We start from the raw sequence: 24,229 nt of genomic DNA, 5'->3' as shown, positions 1-24,229 counted from the left end.
AATTCATCAGTCAACACCATTGCTGAGTATTTTCTCTTTAAAACTGCAGTGATCTAAATCGCTGGTGATTCTGACGTCACAAACTACCTTATAACCAATCACATCAACGTGCCGGCAGGCTTTAGCATATCATTAACTGACCGTGCAAAGGAGTCTCAAAAGAAGGTTACCCCGGTATATTTTTCTGTTGATATGAAAAATCGTGTAGATTTAGCAATATGGTGGGTGTATGATGTATATTACGATGTTATGATAAACTATATGCCTTTCTCCACTAAAGTTCATATTAATCACCGTTATGTGTCTGGCGTTGTAAAAAGCGATACCATTGTGCAGTGTTTACCTCAATAAGTTGACCAGGTGGATCTCTGAGCTCGTGCGAGTGAGAGAAGGTGGGGCTAATTAGCATATTCAAAGATCTGTGTATATTAAATAAGGCAAGGGTGTAGAGTTACGCATAACCTGATTTTGCTGAGTTCAACATGTTCCTGGGTCAACATTTTTGTTGATCCTGGAACAACATTCAAATCAACCAATCAGATTTGAGGGACATGTTTACAGATTATGTCAAGTTTAGGCTTAAAATTATGAATTGGTGCTTCTAGATCAGTGTAATTCATCTATCATTTCCCTCTGATAACTTATTGGTAGGGTTAGGTTTAAGGTTAGGAATAGGGTTAAGACTAAATTTTCAGACTAGAATGTTGTTCCAGGATCAACAAAATATGTTGACCCAGGAACGCATCTAACTCAGCAATATCAGGACATGCATAGAGTTACATTCAAGCTATTTTAAGGCATTAAGAATTTTTTTTTTTTTTTTTTCCCACAGGAAATATGTCATTTTGGTGGTCAAAGATGAGTTTTAAGGGAAAAAATTTGTTGACTACAGGGGGACTTTAAAATAAAATAAATGTATTAAAATAGATGTATAACATTTATTTATACATTCATAAAATAAATTTATTATAACCCCTTCAACAGATGTCATAAAGTTTGTTCCATGAAGTATTCATCAGATTGATTCAAACTAGTAACTAGTAAGTTTCTTTAAATTACTCATTAAAAGCACCAGTCATTTGTTTGCATTTGTGTTGGTGTATGTTTTCATGCAGCCCACAACTGAACAGAAAGACTTGATTGAATAGCTATCTGATTATGAAAAGGCTAAATGTCAATGCCCTCCAAGGCACAATAAAAATGCAATTCAAATCAGCTGCACTTACGGTGTCATTTTACAGTACATGCAAACTGTGTCTGTGCTTCATCACTTCACTGTACAAGAGCATAATGTTCTTAGAGAATTCACCTTTTTTGTTTCATGCAATAATTTATATCCGTTAATAATGGCATGAGGGTGAAAACTGAATTTCTGAATTTTCAGTTTTGGGTGAACTACCCAGATTTACATAGTTATTGTCTTTGTTTTCTCATTGTCTCACCTGCAGTCATCAGGCTCCATTAGTTTGAGGATGTCTCATTAGAAATGCATTAGACAGGTGAGCATGTCGACGGGTGAAAAGTTAATGACATGGATGTGGGGAAATGGTTAAAGGGATAGTTCTCCCAAATGTGAAAATTCTGTCATCATTTACTATCAAAGTCAATGGGGAGCAGAAACTTTGGTTACCAACATTATTCAAAATATCTTCTTTTGTGTTGAACAGAAGAAAGAAGCTCATAGAGGTTTAGAACAACTTGAGGGTGAGTGAATGTTGACAACATTTTTATTTCTGGGTGAACTATCCCTGTAAACTCACTAGTTTACATGCTAAACGTCCTACTCTTTCATCTAACATCATCATATTTCTGCTTTTTTCGACACATTAAGCACTTTGTTTTCGACAAGCTGCTCTTTCATACACATAGATGTCTCTCTATATGTCTGTCTCTCTTGTAATTGCAGATCAGACGATCAGAGAGACCATTAGAGCAGCACAAGTGCTCCGACGGAGGAGTCTCCGCCCACCCGGAGCAGCTCACTGAGCGCCGGCTCTTGACATGAGTGAGGCCACTTAAATACCCAACGTTCTGCAAAAAGTCAGTCAGCCTAAGTATACTCTGTTCAGAAATCAGCTCATCCAATCACATGCTCTCTCAAAATGGCTAATCCAGTGACACACGCTCTCCCAATGTCTGTCCAATCTAAACCATATTTTAAAGACAACAGAAGTATTAGCAGATAATATAATATGACTAAAATAAAAGGCCACTATAAGTGTACTTAAAGAGAGCACAACATGACTGTTTCTTGACACACTTAAGGACTTAAAAAGTGTGTTCTCTTTAAGTACACTTATAGTGGCCTTTTGTTTCATTCATATTATATTTTAAAAATTGAAATTAGTAGTTTTACTTTCAAGTACATTTTAAATAATTATATTTTAAAAATAATTTGTTGTGCTTTAAAAAAAAAAAAGTACACTATTGTGATGACTAAACTATGTTTAAACTATATAAACTAAACTATATAATATAAATTTAAACTATAAAATGTTTTCATTTAATTGCAATTAATATGTACATTCAGTTCACACAATTCTTATAAAGTATAATATTTTCGCAATAAGTACTCTGATTAAAAAGTATGCTAAAGTGTGCTTCACTTTCACACAGGTGTAGCGCAAATTGAGCCTGTCCATTCCCACTGTGATGGTGAAGTAAGTTAATTAAGTGATTTTAAGTGTGATTTTAAGTGTCATTTTCTGTGAAACTTGTCATGTTGGGCTGCTCAAACAGAGCATTAGTGTTAACCATTATTAGGGAATCAGACTATGAATGGCTTATTTGTAGTTTCTGCACATTAAACTGAGATTATTTAACTTCCAAAAAGGCACACAAATCACTTTTAAATAACATGAGAGACAAGCGAGTGTCCAAAGATTTGATTATTTTGTGCAATTGGATACATTGGATACATTATTCTGTGCATTATTCGCTCTGCTTGACCACCGCTATCTAATAAATACAATGTTCTGGCATAAAACTCTAATGGGCAGGCTAATAAGTCTTTAACTCAACCTGCTAATAACCACATCATTATCTATAGGTCACAGATGATAGGTTCCTGCTGTATTAGTTGCCAATGAGCAGCGTGCTTAATCTTTAAATACATGAGTTAGCATTTGCTTAGCAGCACAGCATGCTTCAGAAACCCTCCACCTTCCCCAGCTCCACCTGTATAGATCTGCTACGGGTTATTCTTGTACGCTATATTGTACAGCAGCAGCATGTCTTACTTGCTCACAGCAGCATGTCGTGTATGTATTGGCAGTAGCAAGTCCCGTACTTGCTCTGCAGCAGCAGCAGCAATAATCAGCAGCAGCAGCGTAGCAGATCTATTCCGCCAAGACCAAACATATGTACATTGTCATACCCATTACCATACCAAACACTCCGAGAGTTGTCATGACAGAAATAACTTCACTATACACTTTTACACTGCCCCCCAGGCATGTTTATTACTGGTGTAACAGAGTCCAGCTGAGCTGTGCGATCTTTAGCGTACTTGTTGCACGCCTGCCTGCCTGCCTGCTATGCCAGAGACGCAGGTTTGAGTCCCACTTCGGGTGAGTAGGACCAGAGGAGTTACACTGGTATTACCATAGCAGATTATTAAACACAGCCAATAATCATTAAAGGGGTGGTTCATTGCGATTTCACTTTTTTAACTTTAGTTAGTGTGTAATGTTGCTGCTTGAGCATAAACGGTATCTAAAAAGTTACAGCGCTGAAAGTTCAGTGCAAATGGAGATATTGTCTTTTAAAGTTATGGCAGTTTAATGCCTACAAAAACAACCGGTTTGGACTACAACGAGCTTCTTCCCGGGTTGGTGACATCATAAACCCTGCAATTAACATAAATATTGGCCCCGGGAACACGAAAAAAAAGTGGGCAAGGCCATGTCGCGTGCATGCAAGTCTTCTTCCTAGGGACGCTGGACTTCGGGAACAATGTTTAAAATTCATGTTTAATTCTGTTCCTGACAATTATAATTTGCTATTTATGGGCCCCAACCTGTAAGTATGTTTTATTTTTTTTCATAAAGTTATATAGTTTCTGGGATCTAAACAAAGCCCGACACGGTTTGGCTTCGCTAGCCAGTTAGCTAAATTTTATTAATTTTTCTCCAACAAACACCTACAAACACCAACAAACTTCTTTGTAATCACACCAGCGAACTTCTGTTGGTGTTTGATGGCGTTTTTGTTATCAGTGTACAGCATTGTTTCATTACGGCTTTTATGTTGTGTTTACCCACATGTTCGTTCATGCTATAAATTAAACAATACCTTTACAAAAATGCTACTACTCAGTCATGTATTTAGCTACAGTAAAGCTTTAATCAGAACACTAAGGGGCAGCAGTAATATTTACAAGTGACAGCATATCTAAATACTTTGACACAAATACAAACAAAAATACTAACATTCATAAACGTCCATTAAAAGCTGTGCTTGCAGAGGTTCTGCTTGACCCTCTTCATCATTGCTGGGTCTGATTCGGGCTCAAATTTATACGGCAATATTGACGCCATTATTTACATTTCCACCGAAGCAAAGACTGGATTTTGACCGAAGCACATGCGACTTTTGCTCATAATGGTAAGACGCGTGTCATTTCCGGACAACGTGAATTGTGACATCGTATTCCGGACAGCGATTCACAATACACAGAGCCAGCTAACCAATCTCAGTCCATTGCATATTTCTGAGGGATGTGCTTCATAGAACCAGGAACTCAACAGAGCGTTTTTAGGAGAAGGGAAACAGCGGTGTAGAATAAAGGTAAAATATAAAATACAGGTTTTTTTTGTTTGTTTTTTTTAAACAAAGCATTAAGATATGTAAAGCTACGCCCCATAAACACAATCAAGCCTAGAAAAAAAACAGTGAACCACCCCTTTAATGTGTGATCTCACTCTCTCTCTCGTCTCGTGAGTTTCCTGTCTTTGAGGAAGTGACATTCCTCATCAATCATTTTCTCCAGAGGAGCTCTGAGATGTGACAGTCAGTGCTGTGCTGCTGTTCCTCCAGGTGATGAATAATCCCAAGCATACGTCTAGCAGCCTGTGTGAAGGTGAGACTGTTTTTCACTCTCTAAAGACCAATGAAATCTGCCCATTCTTACACACACCTGTTCCAGGTCAGATAGAGCCTCCTTTTTCTCCAAAAACAACAGATCACACTGTGTATTTGGGCGTTTCTTTAATGGGGACTTTTACATCCTTTTTTTTGTTGTTGTTGCTCTTGTTGTTATATGAAGGTCACAATAAAACTGTATTAGAAACTTTTTTTTTTTTTTTTTTTTTACCATGCCTTCCTCATTTTATTTTGGCTACTTTTGAAAACCTTTTACAGATTTAATTGTTTTACTCTTTTCCCACACCCTTTCAATCTTAAACCAGGAAAATTCATCATAAAAATATTAATTACGTTTTTAAAACTGTGATAATTAAAAAAAATTATCTTAACTTTTTCATGATTTATTTTCTAAAAATGGTTTATATGCAGTGTTTGAATTATACAAAAACTTCAGTGTGGCCCAATATTTGGAAGAAAGTAGGTAAAAACAGTGCTATAAATAGTAAATATTTGATTTTTTTTTTTTTTTTTTACTGTGATGGGAAATCATCCCATTAGACTGAATTTACTTAGTAAGTTTATGTGTATTGTATTATTTATTAATAACATTTGCAAATTAAAGTTCATCTAGATGCCAAATATGAGTAAAAATGGTGGCTTTAGTGACTGAATAAGGCCAACTCTCCATTTAGTTGTAACTTAATTAGTAACTGTAACACTGAATCATCATCAGTGATGATCATTACTGAAGTAAATAACATCAGAGATTATATACAGAATGTCTACTAAAGAAAACATCTGCCTTTTTTTCCTTCAAACGATAAGAAGGACAAAAAAAATGTTAATATTATTGGTAGTTTAGAGTTTTTTCACAATGACTGGCATCAGATGCAAATTATGCACTGTTCATTTGTTGGCCTGAGGAGAACTGCTACAACGGAAATTAATCAATACGGAACTTAGGCTACTTAAGCTGCACAATGACACTATTATCTCCTAGAGATGCTTTACAGCCAAAAGTATGTTCCTAATATCACTGTAAAGATGCTTTGAAGCAATTTACATTGTAAAAAGTGTTATATAAAGGTGACTTGACAAAGCAAAACAGGTATTGCAATGGCCTATGTGTCCAAACTGGTTCCATGGGCTGTGCTTCCAAAATGAAATGTTTATGTGTGTACCTTCTGTCTCCTCCGTAGAGTAAAGTTCTTCCACAGTAACAATCTGAGTTGTGTCAGGAGACTCATTATCAGCAGTTGATAAGTTGCTATGGGAATATGAACTGTGTTACCCCTGTGAAGAGAAGAAAAAGGAAATTTATTATTGACAGACACTTAATTAACTTAATACATAACTAATCTTGGTCTTTGGTGCATATAAACATGAAAATGTGAGTTCTCGCAGAGGAAAAACTAGTAAAACAAGTATTGCAACTTCCTTTTTTTTTGTTTCTTTTTTTTTTTTTTTTGTATCGGAAGTGAAACTGTATCAGCTCCTGCAGGTTCAATCTTATTTTAGTTTATCAAGGAGAATAATGTCTAACAACCGCCAACAGCCATCCTGATGGGAAAACCATAATCACATCATGCAGTTTGAGAGGGTGTGTGATCAATAAGTGGAGTTTCTCATTACACTGATTCACTCTGGTATCAGATTCACATCAACATTGTTGAATTCAGATGTGTCTAGTATAGCAGCTATCAGACCACACACTCCGATTTCCATTAGCATCCACAAATAAATGATGTGCAATGCAGCACTTTTGTTTTCTCAGTGGGACTTGATAAAGACGTCCAACTCTATCCTCATGTCCATTGTTAGCTCTGTTAGTTTGTGTTCTCCTAAAAGTTGACTAAATAAACTTTCTGCAGATACAGTACACATTTAAAATGTCTTTCTGAGAAAACAAATCAAAAACAGACCATTATCATCAATAAAAATGTAGCTTAAAAACGTTGCCAGCTGGCACCGGCATTTTTTAGCGTTTTCACACAACCTTCAAGGACACCAGAATATTTTGTTAAATTATAAAATTATATCAAATTTCTAGCTTCATGCATTCTTCTTTTTTTTTCTATCAGCACTTGAATGTGGGTTAGTTTCATTAAAAAAAAAGCAACATTTTGAACAATTTTAAAGACTACATCTGAATTGGATTCAGAACAATGATCAAAACATACAGGCTGAGTAGATCAAGTCCATCGATACCCCTAAAGCTTGCACAGTCATAAACCTCTCCATGGGTTCGACATTTCATTCGGTAACTTCAGGCAGTTTTGATTTATATGCTGTTTAATGTTTGATGATCACATTATTTTAATTATGCAATGCTTTTATCGCTTCTTTCTGCTGCTTCTTAGCATGTTTTTGGATCCAGAGATTCTTCACTATTTCAGAAAGTGCATAATAGCATTCCCTACTGCATAACAGTGAAAACACAGATTGCCGAAAAGAGTCAAAGGGTTAGTTCGCCCAAAAATTAAAATTCTGTCATTTATTACTCACCCTCATGTCGTTTCACACCGTAAGACCTTCGTTAATCTTCAGAACACAAATTAAGATATTTTTGTTGAAATCTGATGACTCAGTGAGGCCTGCATAGCCAGCAATGACATTTCCTCTCTCAAGATCCATTAATGTACTAAAAACATATTTAAATCAGTTCACGTCAGTACAGTGGTTCAATATTAACAGGAGAAACAACTCTTTCCAGTATTTTGAATTTGGACTGCAGTACCCATTTCAACTGCTAGCTGTCAATATTACTTAGTGCACCTTTAACTAGAATGATGCAATACAATTTCAGATCAAATACAATGCTAAAGATCAAATAAAATGCATTAGACTAAAACTAATGAATATGATGTGACAAAATATTGACTGTCTAAAGGACATTTTAGTTGAAAGACAAACTATGTCTAAAACAAAACAGTGTAAAATGTGACACTGTGCTCAATTTCGACAGGTTGTGACGTCCTTTCAAACAAGGGATATGTGCAGTCGTAAAGTTAAGGAAACCCTCTAGGGTTAGTGTTCACACACTAACTCTCACCCTACCCAAATAACAATCAGTTACACAATCACACTCCACAGTCTACACTTCATCACACCACAGAGTTGCGTTCCTCAGTCACCCTAACAAGCCTTCACCGTTTCACACTGGAAACAATCATTAAAAGCAGCAGAGAAGTGGTTATCTACCTTCTAACACACTGAAGAGCTCTTAACAGAATGTGTGTGTTTGTGTGTGTGTGTGTGTGTGTGTACCTAGGGACCTGAGTGTCATTAGCAAACAGAAGAATAAACCTGACTCTGAGGGAGTTTTAATTGGTACTAGAGGGAAAGGTGGGTGTCAGGGTCACCTATGCTTCTCTGGAAATGAACACACAATCATCCTCAAACATACACTCTTCCAGGAAGACTAGATTCTAGATAAGAGAGAGTTCAGTAGAGTTCATGACTCTAGTTAGGAGGAGCTTTCATTTTCTTTGTTACATAAAATAGTGCATTATTAACTGCCCACTGCATAAGTTACTGATAGTCTTACTTATCTGATCTGACTGGTCTGCTCTTATTTCAAATTCAAATTTATTTAAAAAGCACGTTTAAGAAAAAGTACTGGTATTTACCAAAGTGCTGTACAACACAAAAAAATAAATAAACACATGATCAAAAAAAAAAAAAAAAAAAAAAAGATAGCTCTTGATACTGAATTAAACATCATAGAATAAAAATATGTTTTAAGTAACAGGTGTGTTTGGCCTGTCTAAGGCAAATTATTTCAAAGTTTTAGGGCTGCAAACGCAAAAGCACAGTCTTCCCTGCTCTTCGCTCTTGGAACAGCCAAAAGCAATGGCCTGAGTACTCTTGATGAGGCAGGTGATTGTATCAAATCAGAAGTATTTTGGAGCTTTCCCACTGAAAGATTTTAACACAAGCACTAAAAATCAATCCTTAAATAAACCAGAAGCCAATGAAGTTAGGCCAATATGGACGATGTGTTATCTCGCTTGCGTGCTCCTTTTAAAAGAAGAGCTGCAGCATTCTGAATTAGCTGCAAGCGTGTAAGAGAGGACTGACTAAAACTGACATAAAGGGTGAGATCAGATTCATTGGTCTGGTCTCACTTGCTTAGTCTTGTTGGCCTGATCTCACTGGTCTGGTCTTAATGGCTTAATCTTAGTGTTCCAACCACGCACTGTGAACTTGCTGATCTGACCTTAATGGTCTGATCTCACCACTGTGGTCTTACTGGTCTGAACTCACTGATCTGATCTCAATGGTCTGATCACACTGTTGTGGTCTCACTGGTCTGATCTCCTTGACCTGATCACACTGCTGTGGACTCACTGGTCTGAGCTCAATGGTCTGATCACAAGGTTGTGGACTCACTGGTCTGATCTCAATGGTCTGATCACACTGCTGAAGTCTCAATAGTCTGATCACAATGCTGTGGACTCACTGGTCTGATCTCAATGGTCTGATCACACTGCCGTGGCCTCACTGGTTTAACCTCACTTATCTGATCTCACTGGTCTGATCTCAATGGTCTGATCACACTGCTGTGGTCTCACTGGTCTGATCTCAGTGGTCTGATCACACTTCTGTGGTCTCACTGGTCTGATCTCAATGGTCTAATCACAATGCTGTGGACTCACTGGTCTCATCTCAATGGTCTGATCATACTGCTGTGGTCTCGCTGGTCTCATCTCACTGATCTAATCTCAATGGTCTGATCACACTGCCGTGGCCTCACTGGTTTAACCTCACTTATCTGATCTCAATGGTCTGATCACACTGCTGTGGTCTCACTGGTCTGATCTCAATGGTCTGATCATACTGCTGTGGTCTCGCTGGTCTCATCTCACTGATCTGATCTCAATGGTCTGATCACACCACTGTGGTCTCACTGGTCTGATCTCAGTGGTCTGATCACACTTCTGTGGTCTCACTGGTCTGATCTCACTGATCTAATCTCAATGGTCTGATCATACTGCTGTGGTCTCGCTGGTCTCATCTCACTGATCTAATCTCAATGGTCTGATCACACCACTGTGGTCTCACTGGTCTGATCTCAGTGGTCTAATCACACTTCTGTGGTCTCACTGGTCTGATCTCAATGGTCTGATCATACTGCTGTGGTCTCTCTGGTCTCATCTCACTGATCTAATCTCAATGGTCTGATCACACCACTGTGGTCTCACTGGTCTGATCTCAGTGGTCTGATCACACTTCTGTGGTCTCACTGGTCTGATCTCAATGGTCTAATCACAATGCTGTGGACTCACTGGTCTCATCTCACTGATCTGATCTCAGTGGTCTGATCACACTTCTGTGGTCTCACTGGTCTGATCTCAATGGTCTGCTCACACTGCTGTGGTCTCACTGGTCTGATCTCACTGATCAGGGGCCTCATGTATAAAACGTTGCATAGATTTCATCCTAAAAGTCCAATTTGCGTACGCACAGATTCAAAGTTTTCAGATTCATAAAACATACACCAGAACCTGTGCCAAATTCCCTTTAGAAATCCTAGTCAGTGGAAGATTGAACGTACATGCATCCATACCCTGTCTCCTCCCCAAAGTAACCATATATAGAGTTTGCAACGCTGTAAACACATACAGTGGAATTAACCAAATGAAATTAGTTTATTTCACTCAAATATCACTGTACTTTATAGAAAAAGTTGAGTGAACTCAATAACTGATTATATTAAGCTGAACTTAAACTGAATTAGTGCAGCAGAGTTCTGTGGTTCCCAGCATGCTTTGCATCAAACTACATAAGCAGAATAAATGTTGAAATGTGTTTTTGCACAAGATATGGAGAGACATGTTAATGTTTAATTTTCTGTTATGTTGGGATTTATAGGGATTTCTGTTATATTGCAGTTTTGAAGGTTATGTTAACAGTAGAGCCTGTGTTTAGGTCTAGGACGGACTACAATATTTCAAAACTATACATGGCATGTTGTGTACATGCAAATGTATAGTAATAGTATCTTTGATAGATACATTAGCATATGCAAGTGTGCCATTGCTAACTAGCAGCTAATTGTGAAACATTTGAGTTAATATGATCAACAAATAACATGCCTGTGTAGTATAAAATTACAAAGTTTTACTTAACATTGGAGTTTGTTTGCCTCAACTTTTTTGAGTTCTGACAACTTATTAGGGTTTACAGTGTTGTTTTACTTTGCATATCCTCATCTGTATATAATTTTTTTGCATACTCCCATCCATTTGATATCCATTTGACCATGTTTAAAGGATTAGTTCACTTTAAAATGAAAATTACCCCAAGATCCCCCCCCCCCCCCCCCGCCCCAGGATATTTATATTAATAAATATCCTGACACATCTAAGCTTTATAAAGGCAATAAATGGGAAACAATGAGTAAGAAGCTGAAGAAAGTGCATCCATCCATCATAAAAATCCTCCACATGGCTCCAGGGGGTAAATAAAGGCCTTCTGAAGCGAAGTGATGCATTTGTGTAAGAAAAATATCCATATTTAACAAGTTATCTTCTGCTAGACTGCCTTCCATATTCAGCTTAGGAAGAAAGTGTAACGCCTCTTGCAGTTCAAATCGAGGGGGTGAGTAAAGCTTGGGGTAATTTTCAATTTAAAGTGAACTAATCCTTATATGAGATACAGACTGTAAATGCTGTTTATGCCATCACATCACATTTATAGGTCTTGTTTGCCCATAAAGTAAAAATCTTCGGTTAATATTTTTTTTTTTCATAGGCCTTACTGGTTTTATCTCTCTCTGATTGCCCATACTATATCTGTAAAGTGCCATGTTTATAATATATGAAGTAAATTGACATAATGGAATGAAATGGATCTTTTGCATGTAATATTTTTTAACATTCATTGTAGTTGTGTGAGAAAATGTTGGTTGAATGAGAACATGCTAAATGACAGAGATTGTTTATTGTGGGCAGGTTAAGAGAAGCTATGCGAGATCTGTCTGCCCTTACGGAATACATCTAAGTTAATTAGCTATTTGTCTTTTCCAAAGTGACTTACAGTACAATTATTATGGGGACAGTCCCACTGGAGCAACCTGAGGTTAAGTGCCTCGATCAAGGACACAATGGCGGCAGGGGAACTCGGTAACTCTCCAGGTCATGAATCGTCCCTTCCAGGATTTTAACCCACAACCTTTTGGGTTACTAGCCCAGATCTTTAACCATTAGACAGATAACTTACTCTTCTTCTTCAAAGGTCATACTCCTTCTGTTAGGGTGCATATTCAGTTGTCAGAACAATTACTCCTGTTCATGTGACACATTGTCCTTTAGCGAAGGACATTTCCATTTCTAGAGTGCGTCTCCTGTTAGGGGAATATATATATATATATATATATATATATATATATTTCTTTTCAGAGGTCGTATCATTTTCTCTATGGAACAAATTCTTCAGGGGACAAGTTCTGCTTTAAAGTGCCCAGATGGGAAATAGTTTCATGTTTAATTTCACACTACACTTTCATTTAACAAGACTACAAAATTTGTTCAGTGAAACTCCAGGCTGCCTGGAAGAACAAGTGCCCAATGTCTCCCCAGCTGCAAATTTTAAACAATTCTTCTTATACAACTTGGGGGGAAAATGGCAACATCTGTGAAAACAAACTATATTTTGTCATTCTAGAATATGGATAGCCTACTAAAGTGAGACCCATTTTCTGTTTGTGACTCAGAAGGAGGTTACAGTGTTTCTATGGCCACACTGGCTCTGTCTTTCTCTAGTAATTGTCTCTAGTTACAGTAAATATTTCATCAGGCATCAGCCAGAACATCGTACAGGAAAAATGGCCAACACAGGAACCTTGTATGAAATATGCAGGGAGTAATTTCCTATTTATGAATCACTGTCTGTCATTGCTTTTCCATTCTGTCAGAATTTATTTCTGTGGGAAATAGGGCTTTGCACACACACACACACACACACACACACACTTATCTCTAATTTTAGAGGCCAATTACCCAAAAACGCACAAGTGGAAGGTGTGTGAGCGTGTCGTAGTAAAAAGGTCAGAGAGCAAATTGAAGGCCGTTATGGGATCGGCAGCATTTGCATACAATGAAAAGCCAGCAATATATTTTTCAGAGATTAAAATGTGAATGGGATATTAAAATGTCTCTCCAGGAAAGTTCTCTGCAAATTTATATATTGCGCACATTAAACATCATGGGGAAAAAAAACTTGTACGATGATTTTGCTATACAGAAAAGAGTGTAAATGGAAATAACTTCAAACAGCTCCAATAATACACTGTAAATTTGTATTTTGTACAGAAAAAGACAGTAAAAATGCTACAGTAAAATTCTGTTAATTGTTCAACAGTAGGTTACTTTACCATATGCAATGAAAAACTAAATGATTAACATAGCATTATATGTAATTGTATAGTAAAATACTATGGTTTTTCAAAGTTGTAAACAAAAGTGTACTGAATTTCTACCCTTTCTACCCAACATTTCACATTTAATGTGTTGTTTGCCATTTCTTTGTAATTATTTGTGTAATTTACTGGCAATTTCTGAGTGAAAATTGTTTAAAAGTAATTCCTACACTTTTTTTCAGTGTAGTTCATGTAAATAAGTATATTAGCATTAGATCACAATGAAATATATGGTTATTGTCATGCGATGCTGCAGTCTTTATTCTAATGGTCCAGAACCAGAATACTCAGAAGAACTAGTAACAGTGTAAAATTCAGATGACACATAACAATGAAAAGAGGAAACTACATCTGGGGATTACAGCACTGTTGTGGGCCAGTTATGGCTAATTTTTGGGTACATTGTAAAGTTCTGGGTGAGTTTTGGTCTGCTCCCAGCATTGATCTGGTTGACTTTCGGCAAACAGCACTTGGGCCAACCTTGGGTCGTAATTCCATGCAATATGGGGGCCAAAATCTCTGCCGAAACTCAACCAGACCCAGCCCTCAAGCTTGGCATGCAGCACCATTGACTCCAGTCACCCAATCCACGTACTTCTCTCACTGCTACCCTTAGACAAATAATACCGAAGCATCAGGTTCCACACCAACAGGATGCTTTTTCCTTTAAGCCATCAGACTGCCTGAACTCTGCTACCAACAACTGCCACACACTGAACCCTTCAGCGCTGGATTCCTGCACTTTTATTAGGCTCCACTGGAATCTCAAAAATACACTCTGGGCTCTGACCAACATAGTGGCAGCATGTAAATGATAATGTTTTGCCCTCCAGTACCACAAACTGCACCAATCACTGCCTATGTAGCTGATATTCACTGATTATTTACTGATAATTACAAGATTTTATAAGATATAATCCTGTCTGTGCATATTAATTTGTATTTTGACATTGAAAAAGTTAATACTTAAACTTTACCCTTTTGAAAAAGAAGTGCACTTAATTGAATGTGCACTTGTGTACTTCAAATTTTAATATGTTTGTTTAATATATGTTTGTAATAAACTGTACATGATGAGATTAATGAAATAAAAGACCACTTAGAGTGATTAGTTACACTTTCATGACTGTTTCTCAACACACTTTTCTAAAAGTGCACTATGTAAAAATGTCCAATTAAAAGTTTTACTTTAAAGTGCATTTTAAATCGTTGTTTTAATAAACTTTTGTCTAGTTTTATAGTACACTTATTTTGATTTGCTGACTAACATACTAATACACATGCAAAGTTCTTGATTATGATTTTAACTGCAGTATGATATTCGTAAACTAATAATTTACTTTATTTTAGTTTACCATAAGTCAGTACATTCAGCAGTACACTTATTTCAAAGACAATAGATGCAATTATGAAATTACATAAAGATGTACTTAAGTCATTTTTAAGTTCAGCTAACCTTAAATTAATATTAAATGCATTTACATTTAAAGTTGCAATTAACATGCAGTTAAGTGTTCAAAAACATTACATTCAGAATTCATACATGCAGTTAAGAATCTTCATTAAGAGTATATTATTCTCATAATAAGTACTCTTTTTAAACGTAAGCTAAAGTGTACTTCTTTTTCACAAGGTTAAGCCTGACTTTGTTAATGTTTGGATTTAGACTGCTTATTAAAGCTAAAAAGTTATCCATCCAAAAACCTGTTAGTATTCGCTAACACCCATATAATCACCCATTTGGTATGCAGGCTTTTTACACTTCTGAAGAGAATGTGTTGTAGATGTTATGCATACATGCATCAAGGTTTAATACTGTAAATAAAAAAAAAATAAATAAAAAAAATAAAAAAAAACTTGCCTTCTGTTTTTTATGACACCACTAGTCACCAGTTCATTTTAGGTTTTGGCAATAAAATCTACAGAAAAATAAACTAGTGTTTAACTAGAGTCGTTACCTGCCTACAGAAATACAGTCTCACTCATTGTCCTACAGTGGCCGCAAAATATATTTGGATACTTCACACAAAAATGAAAATATACTGTCACTTTTTTCCCTTTGAAAAATAAAATGAGACCAAAGGCAGAACATTCAGTCTTCCGTTTTGCATACAGGAAAAGTAGATAGTGATTTATACTGCCAAGCTCCAAAAAGCTGCATTAATGTCCGCATGTATTGCAAGTCTTCTGAAGTCATAAGGTGGCTTTGCGCGAGGAGCGCTTCTAAAGGCTCCATTTATTGAAAACAAGCGTGAAAAGCGAGGCATTGTGCCTGACATCTCATTTTGCGTTTCCCAAAAGAAAGAAAATAATACTGTTGAAAAGACATGAAAGTGAGAGAATATTTCTGGCTGAACTAGTTCTTTAAGCCACATTTATATGTTTGAAGGTCATCACCTATATATTATTCTTTGAAGCCTTGCTTTCAGTCAGACGATCTCCTGTTTTGAAATGAACACTATTTTCATATTTTTTTTGCATAATCTCTCAATGTATTGCTGAATGCAAAGCAGGCAAACATCAAAGCGCCCACTGAGGAAACACTTTTATAATGGCCTAACATGATGAAGTCAGATGAAGTCTAAAAGTTGAGCAAGTTTGACTTTCAACTATTTCTTTTGGTCAGAGAGAACTGAGTTTTTACATGACCTCGGATTTTTAGAATAAGAATATGTATTTGTGTAAGGGAATGTGTTTAGTTGAGAATAAATGCTGGAACTGCTCATCGTATCTTTTCAACACATTTAGTTGACCTCTTCAGTTCTATAGTTCATTTCATTGGTCGTGCAGTAAATTAATTTTTAGAAGTATATATATTTCATCTAATCTCTCGATGAATATGAGCTCATTAAACCTGCATAAAAAAAATTATAAGATAGAAATGCTGTTTAAAGTTGTTTTGAGGAGTTTAACATTGTCACATCGCAGGACATTTCAAGCTATTTCTTCCAACATTTCGAATACCATATGCCTCATCCACACAAATAATTATAGCTTTCACTTATTTTATGCATATTAATTATGTCCCATTATGTGGAGGTAACACAGGACTGAATAAATGAAGAAGCAGATCCCCATAAACATTACCACATAAGTTTAATTAACAGCAGGAGGTAAAACTCTCGCTCTTCTACACTTCAAAGCTTGAAAATGACTTAATTACTTCCTGTTGGGGTCCTGATTAGCAACATTAGCATGAGGATCCCCATGAGACTGGCCAATTAGCATCAGATATTGTGACTCAGTAATTGATGACAAAGTAGAACTGCCTTTTTTAATTTTACATTTTTTACATTACTTGTAAATTCATGCCCAGCCATGTGAGTTAATGTCAATATATTTAAACAGTAATTCTATGCACATTCGTTTGATTTGCTTCTTTGTTTTACAATTCACGTTAGGGAGGATCACACTACATGAAAATGTCTATAATTTTTACAAAGTTAACGCTTACAATTTATACTTTGATAAGGCAATTTCCTCTTGTCTCTATTTCTAAACCTAAAAAAAATAAAATAATAATGATAATTTGAAATACTCAAGTAAAGTGTGGACACTTTTTAAATTAAACTCAGTTAAATGTTTTGTTAAATACTTTAAAATTTTGACAGAGTACCCATACTTTAACTTAACTTTAATTTCTGATAACACTTTATTTCAATAGTCCACTTTATACATTCTACTACTAATGTAACATTACAACTAAATGTCAGTCATTATTAGACTGTATACTTAATATCTGCTAACATTTTCTTTCGATGCTCCCCAACAGACATTCTACTGACAATAACTTTGCATGTACATGTCAGCTTATTCTACTAACCCTAACACAACCCTAACTGTCTAGTAATGACTGGCAGTTGACATGTAGTTGCAAAGTTACAAAATAAAGTATAGCCCAATTTCTCTGTAATTTTAATTGTGTTGCGCAAAATACAGCAGAATCACGCTCAACACATTAGCAAACACTCACCTGTGTTTTAACTGGAGCAGATTTTCCTGTCAGCTCGGCATCATGAGTGTCCAGTACGATCCAAACACCTGCACTTACTCTACACAGCTAATAATTCAACCAGCCACACACACAAACAATCAAATCAACCAGCTGACCTGATACAGACTATCTGTTTCTTACACTCTTTCTCTAATATACCTGTCTCTCTCTCTCTCTCTCTTTCTGTCTCTCTGCTCAGCCTCGTTCCCCAAGCAATAAACTGCAAATGAGCTCTGCGTCTATGGATACAGGTAAGACGGTGTGTGTTACACAACAGAACACACCCACGTGAACAGCTGCACTTCTGTAATCAAATGTTATGTGTTTGTGATATAAGTTTGCTTGACATTTACGCAGTTCAGAATGAATCAGATTGGCGAGTTAATAATCAGCTAAGACTGAGAGCAGAAAATAGCGAGTGTCTATCAACTGATGAGTTTTACAGCAGCAGTAAACGAACCTCTGGGTGAAAGGCCTGCGACTGTGAAAGAGAAACGAATGAATCTCCACGTAGCCTATCTTAATTAAGGCTGTCAATCAATTCTATGTATTTTTTTTAATCACATTTTTTTTTTTTACATGAAATATCTTCCATATGAAATTATTCACATAAAATTAATATTTTCTAAGAAATTCCCCCAAAAAGAAGATTTTTAAATATATTACATTATTGTGACAGACTAGTAAATAATTGAAAAGATATTATAAAAAGTGACTTTTGAGGTTTGTTTTATTTCCATATCATTAAACGTAAGTTACTGACCTTCAGTCCATTTTGCAGTTGTGTTCATCTGATTGTCGTTCAAACAGGACACATTCTTATATTTTACATTTTGAACTGTTGGTCTATGTACACATGCAGATGGACATATTTATATATTTATATTTATAAATACATTTTTAACAGATATGGTATATGGTTAACATCTGATCACAGTTAAAACTTGTTTAAAATTTTTTTATTATTTTGATAAGTACTTCAACTTTCAGCATGTGTGTGTGTGTATATTATTATATTATATTATATATATATATATATATATATATATATATATATACACACACACACACAGTACAGTCCAAAAGTTTGGAACCACTAAGATTTTTAATGTTTTTAAAAGAAGTTTCGTCTGCTCACCAAGGCTACATTTATTTAATTAAAAATACAGTAAAAAACAGTAATATTGAGAAATATTATTACAATTTAAAATAACTGTGTACTATTTAAATATATTTGACAAAGTAATTTATTCCTGTGATGGCAAAGCTGAATTTTCAGCATCGTTACTCCAGTCTTCAGTGTCACATGATCCTTCAGAAATCATTCTAATATGCTGATTTGCTGCTCAATAAACATTTATGATTATTTTCAATGTTGAAAACAGTTGTGTACTTTTTTTTTTTTTTTTTTTTTCAGGATTCCTTGATGAATAGAAAGTTCAAAAGAACAGCATTTATCTGAAATACAAAGCTTCTGTATCATTATACACTACCGTTCAAAAGTTTGGGGTCAGTAAGAATTTTTTTTTTTTTTTTTTTAAAGAAATTAAAGAAATGAATACTTTTATTCAGCAAGGATGCATTAAATCAATCAAAAGTGGCAGTAAAGACATTTATAATGTGACAAAAGATTAGATTTCAGATAAACACTGTTCTTTTGAACTTTCTATTCATCAAATAATCCTGAAAAAAAAATATTGTACACAAATATTTTGTACAATTGTACACATTAAATGTTTCTTGAGCAGCAGATCAGCATATTAGAATGATTTCTGAATGAACACTGAAGACTGGAGTAATGATGCTGAAAATTCAGCTTTGCCATCACAGGAATAAATTACTTTGTGAAATATATTCAAATAGAAAACAGTTATTTTAAATTGTAATAATATTTCACAATATTACTGTTTTTACTGTATTTTTAATTAAATAAATGTAGCCTTGGTGAGCAGACGAAACTTCTTTTAAAAACATTAAAAATCTTAGTGGTTCCAAACTTTTGGACTGTACTATATATATGTATATATGTATATGTATATGTATATTATATATATATATATAATTTTAAAGCAATAAGCCCCAAGAAGCCATGGTTTACAGTGAATTCACTGTAAACCACGACTTCACGGGGCTTATTGCTTTTATAAAACGGTTACCACACAATACTAATATTAAAGACAAAAAAATTTATCAATGCAACTTTCATGAAATAAAATCACTAAAAGCCTTCCTTGCGCTGGAAAAAAATGTCACTGACCGTGAACAGTAACAGAAGTTACGTTATTATGTCTCTAGATGGCGGGAAAGATTGTCTTTATGAGCGAGTCACTCAGTCGCAATGACTTATATATTGAAACTTGTTGTGAACACGGAACAAGACGTAAATGACAAATGCTTTGTCAGCAGGGCACGAGAAAACCCATTAAATGTTACAAGAACAAGATCGCATCAGACAATCAAACTGATTTTTTTATGAACATAGGACAGACCTAAAGGGAAATGCTAAATCTGAATGCAGGTAATACACTCAATCACTCAATATCACTCTCACAATACTCTTCTACATAGTAAGCTTCAATGAACAATATCAATTGAGAACGAACATTTTTTACTTTGCTAAGAGTGGTTGCTAAGGGTGTTGTGCAGTACTACACAGAACACAGCTACTGACCAAACTGAAACTAACCGTTTTATAAATAATAAACAACAGTTACTTTTCGTGAAATACAATACATGGAATTGCAGCAAAATACTGTTGGGTAAATTAGCAGTGGGTGGGATCACATAAACCAAAACAAAAACATTCTGACACGGAACACACATTTCAAAGTAACTGGCTTTTTTTTTTCAGAGAAACAAGTATGTGAACTCATGTTCCCTAAATTTCTACAAATATATTATGGTATTTTAATGCTTTAGTACAGAAAGAAGAAAAAAAAGACGTACAGCACCTTTAATCATTTTATTTAATGAATAGAATGCAGGAGGCAAGATATTATTTTATTGAAAATGGTATACTCTAATTAGTAAGAGCAGGAAAATATATGTATTTAAGGCAGCTGTGACTAGTAGAACGGGCACTAGCAGACCGTCACGATCCCGTGCTATGTCTTGTGTTTTGTAATGACTTTTATATTAAAATGTATTTTCAGTTCCCAATGTTTCTGTGTTCACTTCCAGTGTTTGGTTCCTGTTTTGCTTTGTGCCTTGTTTGTCATTCTGGTTACCCTCATTAGTTCCCATGACAACTAATCACCAACACCTGTCCCTAGTCTAGGGATGCAAACAGATAAGGGGAAAAAACGTGAGAACATTGAGTGGGGCGGGGGCATGCTGCACACGTAATTTTTTTTTCCAAGTTATTTGATTTACATGCCCATTTGTAGTTACTTACAGGGTAATAAAAATAAATGAAAAAAATCCCTTAATGTCCCAAACTGTAATTTTTCATGCAAAAACATTAAGATATTGTTGCAACATTTTACCAAAAATCAACATTTGGTTAAAATCTCATGTTATAAATAACGAAATGCTATTCAGGATATTTAAGACAATATTGGCTGATTAGACTGCAATACTGTTTGCCACATCTCAGACCTCAAATACATAAAATATTATCCATTATAGACAGTTTTTAAAGTAAAGAGTAAAGGAAACACTATACAGAACTTATTGAAACAACCAGTTCTTTATTTTCCCTTGTAAGTTCCCAAGTACCCTTGTAAGACCCCCCTACCCCCATAAAACACTTTCTCATTGGATCTATGCAAATCCCATAGGTGACCTATTTTGATCTCAAAAAGATGAGTTCTCAATGAAAGGTGAGGAGTTTGCATCTATGCTAGTCAGCCCCCCTTTTAACCTCTCTGTTTGCTTCAGTTGTTGTTTGTCGGTCGCAGCCAGGGCGTGGCCGATAATCGCGGGCGCTATTGCTAATGAGAAACAGATATGAATGTCACATGCGAGTCCCGGGGGATATAAAGGAATGAGGACATTTAACGTTATTCATCCTACCGAACTACCGCAAGTGCTGAAATACTACTCATACAGGTCAGTTTATTTGACGAATTACAATTGTGAGGTAATGCAGCGCTGTTTCACTTGATCTAACGTTACACTATCATACTAAACTGCATTTGAGTGTCTTGAAAGTTGTAATGTTGTATTAGTTTGTTGGCTGTATGAGACTTAACAGTAAGCTATACATTAGAATATCATACTGATGATATTCTAACATTTCATCGTGTTGAGCTAACATTTATTAGTCTTATGTAGCCTACATTTGCTTACCTGTCTAATAACGTGCAAGAGCAGCGTCTCTGCCAAGTCGAAGTTTGTCGCAAGGCTCTCGCCATCTCGGAAACGTCACGCCGATTATCCCTTTGTCCCAACGTTTGCTTGCCATGGTCCATAATGTTTCGCCGCGTAACAGGCAACCCGCACGCCGTGTTTTTCCAACCTTCTACCTAGTGATGGGAAACCGAGGCTTTCTGAAGCGTTTGAGGCTTTCATCAAATTGTGCCAAAAAATGGTTCATTACTCGAAGCTTTTAACACAGTGCGCATTAGTGACATCTGGTGGTCAGACTTGTTTTCTTCACCATATCTAAATCATTGCGGAGCAGATCTACGGTTTGAAAAATCACATGACCAAAGCTTCAAGTCCGTGACATACGGAATCACTGTTGTCTTGAATCTGTTTTTATCTAATCTGATGTAATCTCATCTAAATTAATTTTTGACAATGAGACCACAACTCGTGTCATGTGTAACCTGCATGGTCAACAGAATCACATATTTGATCAGTAATATAAAATATACAATGATGTGATCATAACTGACATGAGTAGCCTAGTTAAAAAGTATTTTAGATGAGCTGTTTCACCCTTATGTTCTGTTCGGGTTCTCTGAGACCCCAGCAATAAAGCATGATTAAATGCATTTTCCTTTATGTAGGCTATCAGTGAAGCGCCAATGTTTTCAAACCAGCTGTCTCGACTTTCCGATACTGCATGACGTTTGAAGCTTCAAACGTCATCAATCACGTGGTATTGTCATTTCGATATAAGCATCGGTACACTGTGTGATACAATGGTGCTTTGAAAACTGTCGGAGCATCGAAGCCCCGGTATCAACCGTCCCATCACTACTTCTACCCATGAAAGTGCACTGGAACGGCAGTCAAACCCGTGACTTCCCACCTGTTAACTCGTACTAGATCGTCGTACTCCCAGTTCCGCGCTCTGACGTCACATAGCCAGCGAAACAACAATGGCAGCCCCTATGGATGCGGTGTTTAAGCAAGTGCACGGTAAAATAAAATGTATACAGCTTCTCTTGCATTATGCGCCGTTTTTCCTCCGTTTCCATCAAACAAGCAAGCCAGCTTTGGCTATAGAAATAATTGTAAATGAGCATAAGCCCCGTCAATGACAGGCGACAGGTAGGGAGAATTTGGAAACATTTCGGATAATCTAAGTACACAATTGAACGAAATATATAACACTTTGCAAGTGTTTTTTTGGATATTTTAATATAAAAATCTTATATTGTGCCTTTAATATTACTTATTTGCACATTTTGCTCACCCATTTTTATAAACATCAACTAGGACGATGACCATTCCCCCCCCCCCCCATCTCAGAGTGATTCTCCTTGTGGCCTCTCATCTCCGGTCCTTATCCCACAGCCAAAATTTGCTAAATTTTATGACAATCTGTTTTATACAGTAAATTCCATTTTTATAATTCAGTCTGTGTTTTCATAGGGTCCTAAAAAGTACAGCAGCGCGGCAAAAATGACAATTCTTAATTAGTATATTTGTCTTTACCACCTAATGGAAGATACTAGGCCATGCTTGAAAGGAAAAAAACCCTGAAATGCAAATTCAATAAGCACTGAAAGTGTACGGGGATCAAGTTGTGAAAATGTTGTCTCACATCACTTTCCCCAGACTCAACACAGCTCTGGTGTGAATATATTTAATCAAGTGTACATTTGTTTCATCATGTGCATTATTGTGCTCCATCTATTACATGCAGCATTTATGTACACAATCTTGAGAGGTAACGTTTTTGAAACCATTTTGGTTAAATGGGTGAGCTGTTGTTGCATGTTTAAGTGTTTAAGACATTTAAGTGATGCACAGGACATGTTTGTCCTTATATTTTATGAGAATACATAACCTGTGCCATACATTATGAAAATTATGGTTCCTGTTATAAAGTCATAATGGTTACTGAACACACAGATAAACCTATAGAAAACAAAGCTGTGTCATAAATGCTGTAGAAGTATTGTGTATACAAGAGTGTTTCAGTGACAAAAGTCAAGGTCATCATGGGAAGAGCCTGAACTTTTGTAACTGTCAGTCACCTGCTAGCACAATGACACAGCATGCTGTAGTGTGATGCAGTAAAAATCATTACATCTAATTATACTAATAGGCCTAATTAGAATTTATTTGTAATACACTTACATTGCACTATATTTTTCATGTAGATTGAGGTACTTTGGAAACACTTTACAATAAAGTTCCATTTATTAACATGTTAATTACATGTTAATAAATGTATCTTTTAATTTTTTTTTTTTTAATGCCTGAGCTAACACGAACTGATAAAGAACAGTTGTATTTTTATTAACTTACAATAACAAAAATGAATAAACAATGTATATAATGGTACATACTTTGTGTACTGTAAATATAGTCGGCCTATACTATATAAT

At 35.9% G+C, this 24,229-nt stretch overlaps 1 protein-coding gene across 3 annotated transcripts in view; it reads right to left on the bottom strand.

Moving 5' to 3' along the window:
* LOC125265746 (phospholipid-transporting ATPase ABCA1) overlaps window positions 1-22,029 on the bottom strand; it is a 222,834-nt gene extending 200,805 nt beyond the window's left edge. Inside the window, exons 1-2 of one of the 3 annotated variants that reach the window (XM_048186163.1) lie at window positions 21,792-22,029; window positions 6,267-6,378 (exon numbers count right to left, since the gene is read on the bottom strand). In XM_048186163.1, coding sequence (XP_048042120.1) covers window positions 6,267-6,378; window positions 21,792-21,913 — 234 coding nt within the window. In that variant the 5' untranslated portion in view covers window positions 21,914-22,029. Of the gene's footprint in view, window positions 1-6,266; window positions 6,379-17,480; window positions 17,717-21,791 lie in introns of those variants that run through there. The other 2 variants (XM_048186162.1, XM_048186164.1) reach the window with 2 other exon arrangements.
* Between the last annotated feature and the right edge of the window lie 2,200 nt (window positions 22,030-24,229).

This window comes from Megalobrama amblycephala, linkage group LG3 (genome assembly GCF_018812025.1).
Source record: "Megalobrama amblycephala isolate DHTTF-2021 linkage group LG3, ASM1881202v1, whole genome shotgun sequence".
In the NCBI taxonomy this organism is placed as follows: Eukaryota; Metazoa; Chordata; class Actinopteri; order Cypriniformes; family Xenocyprididae; genus Megalobrama; species Megalobrama amblycephala.
Note: the sequence above shows the minus strand (reverse complement) of the source record. Positions and strands in the feature narration are given on the sequence as shown.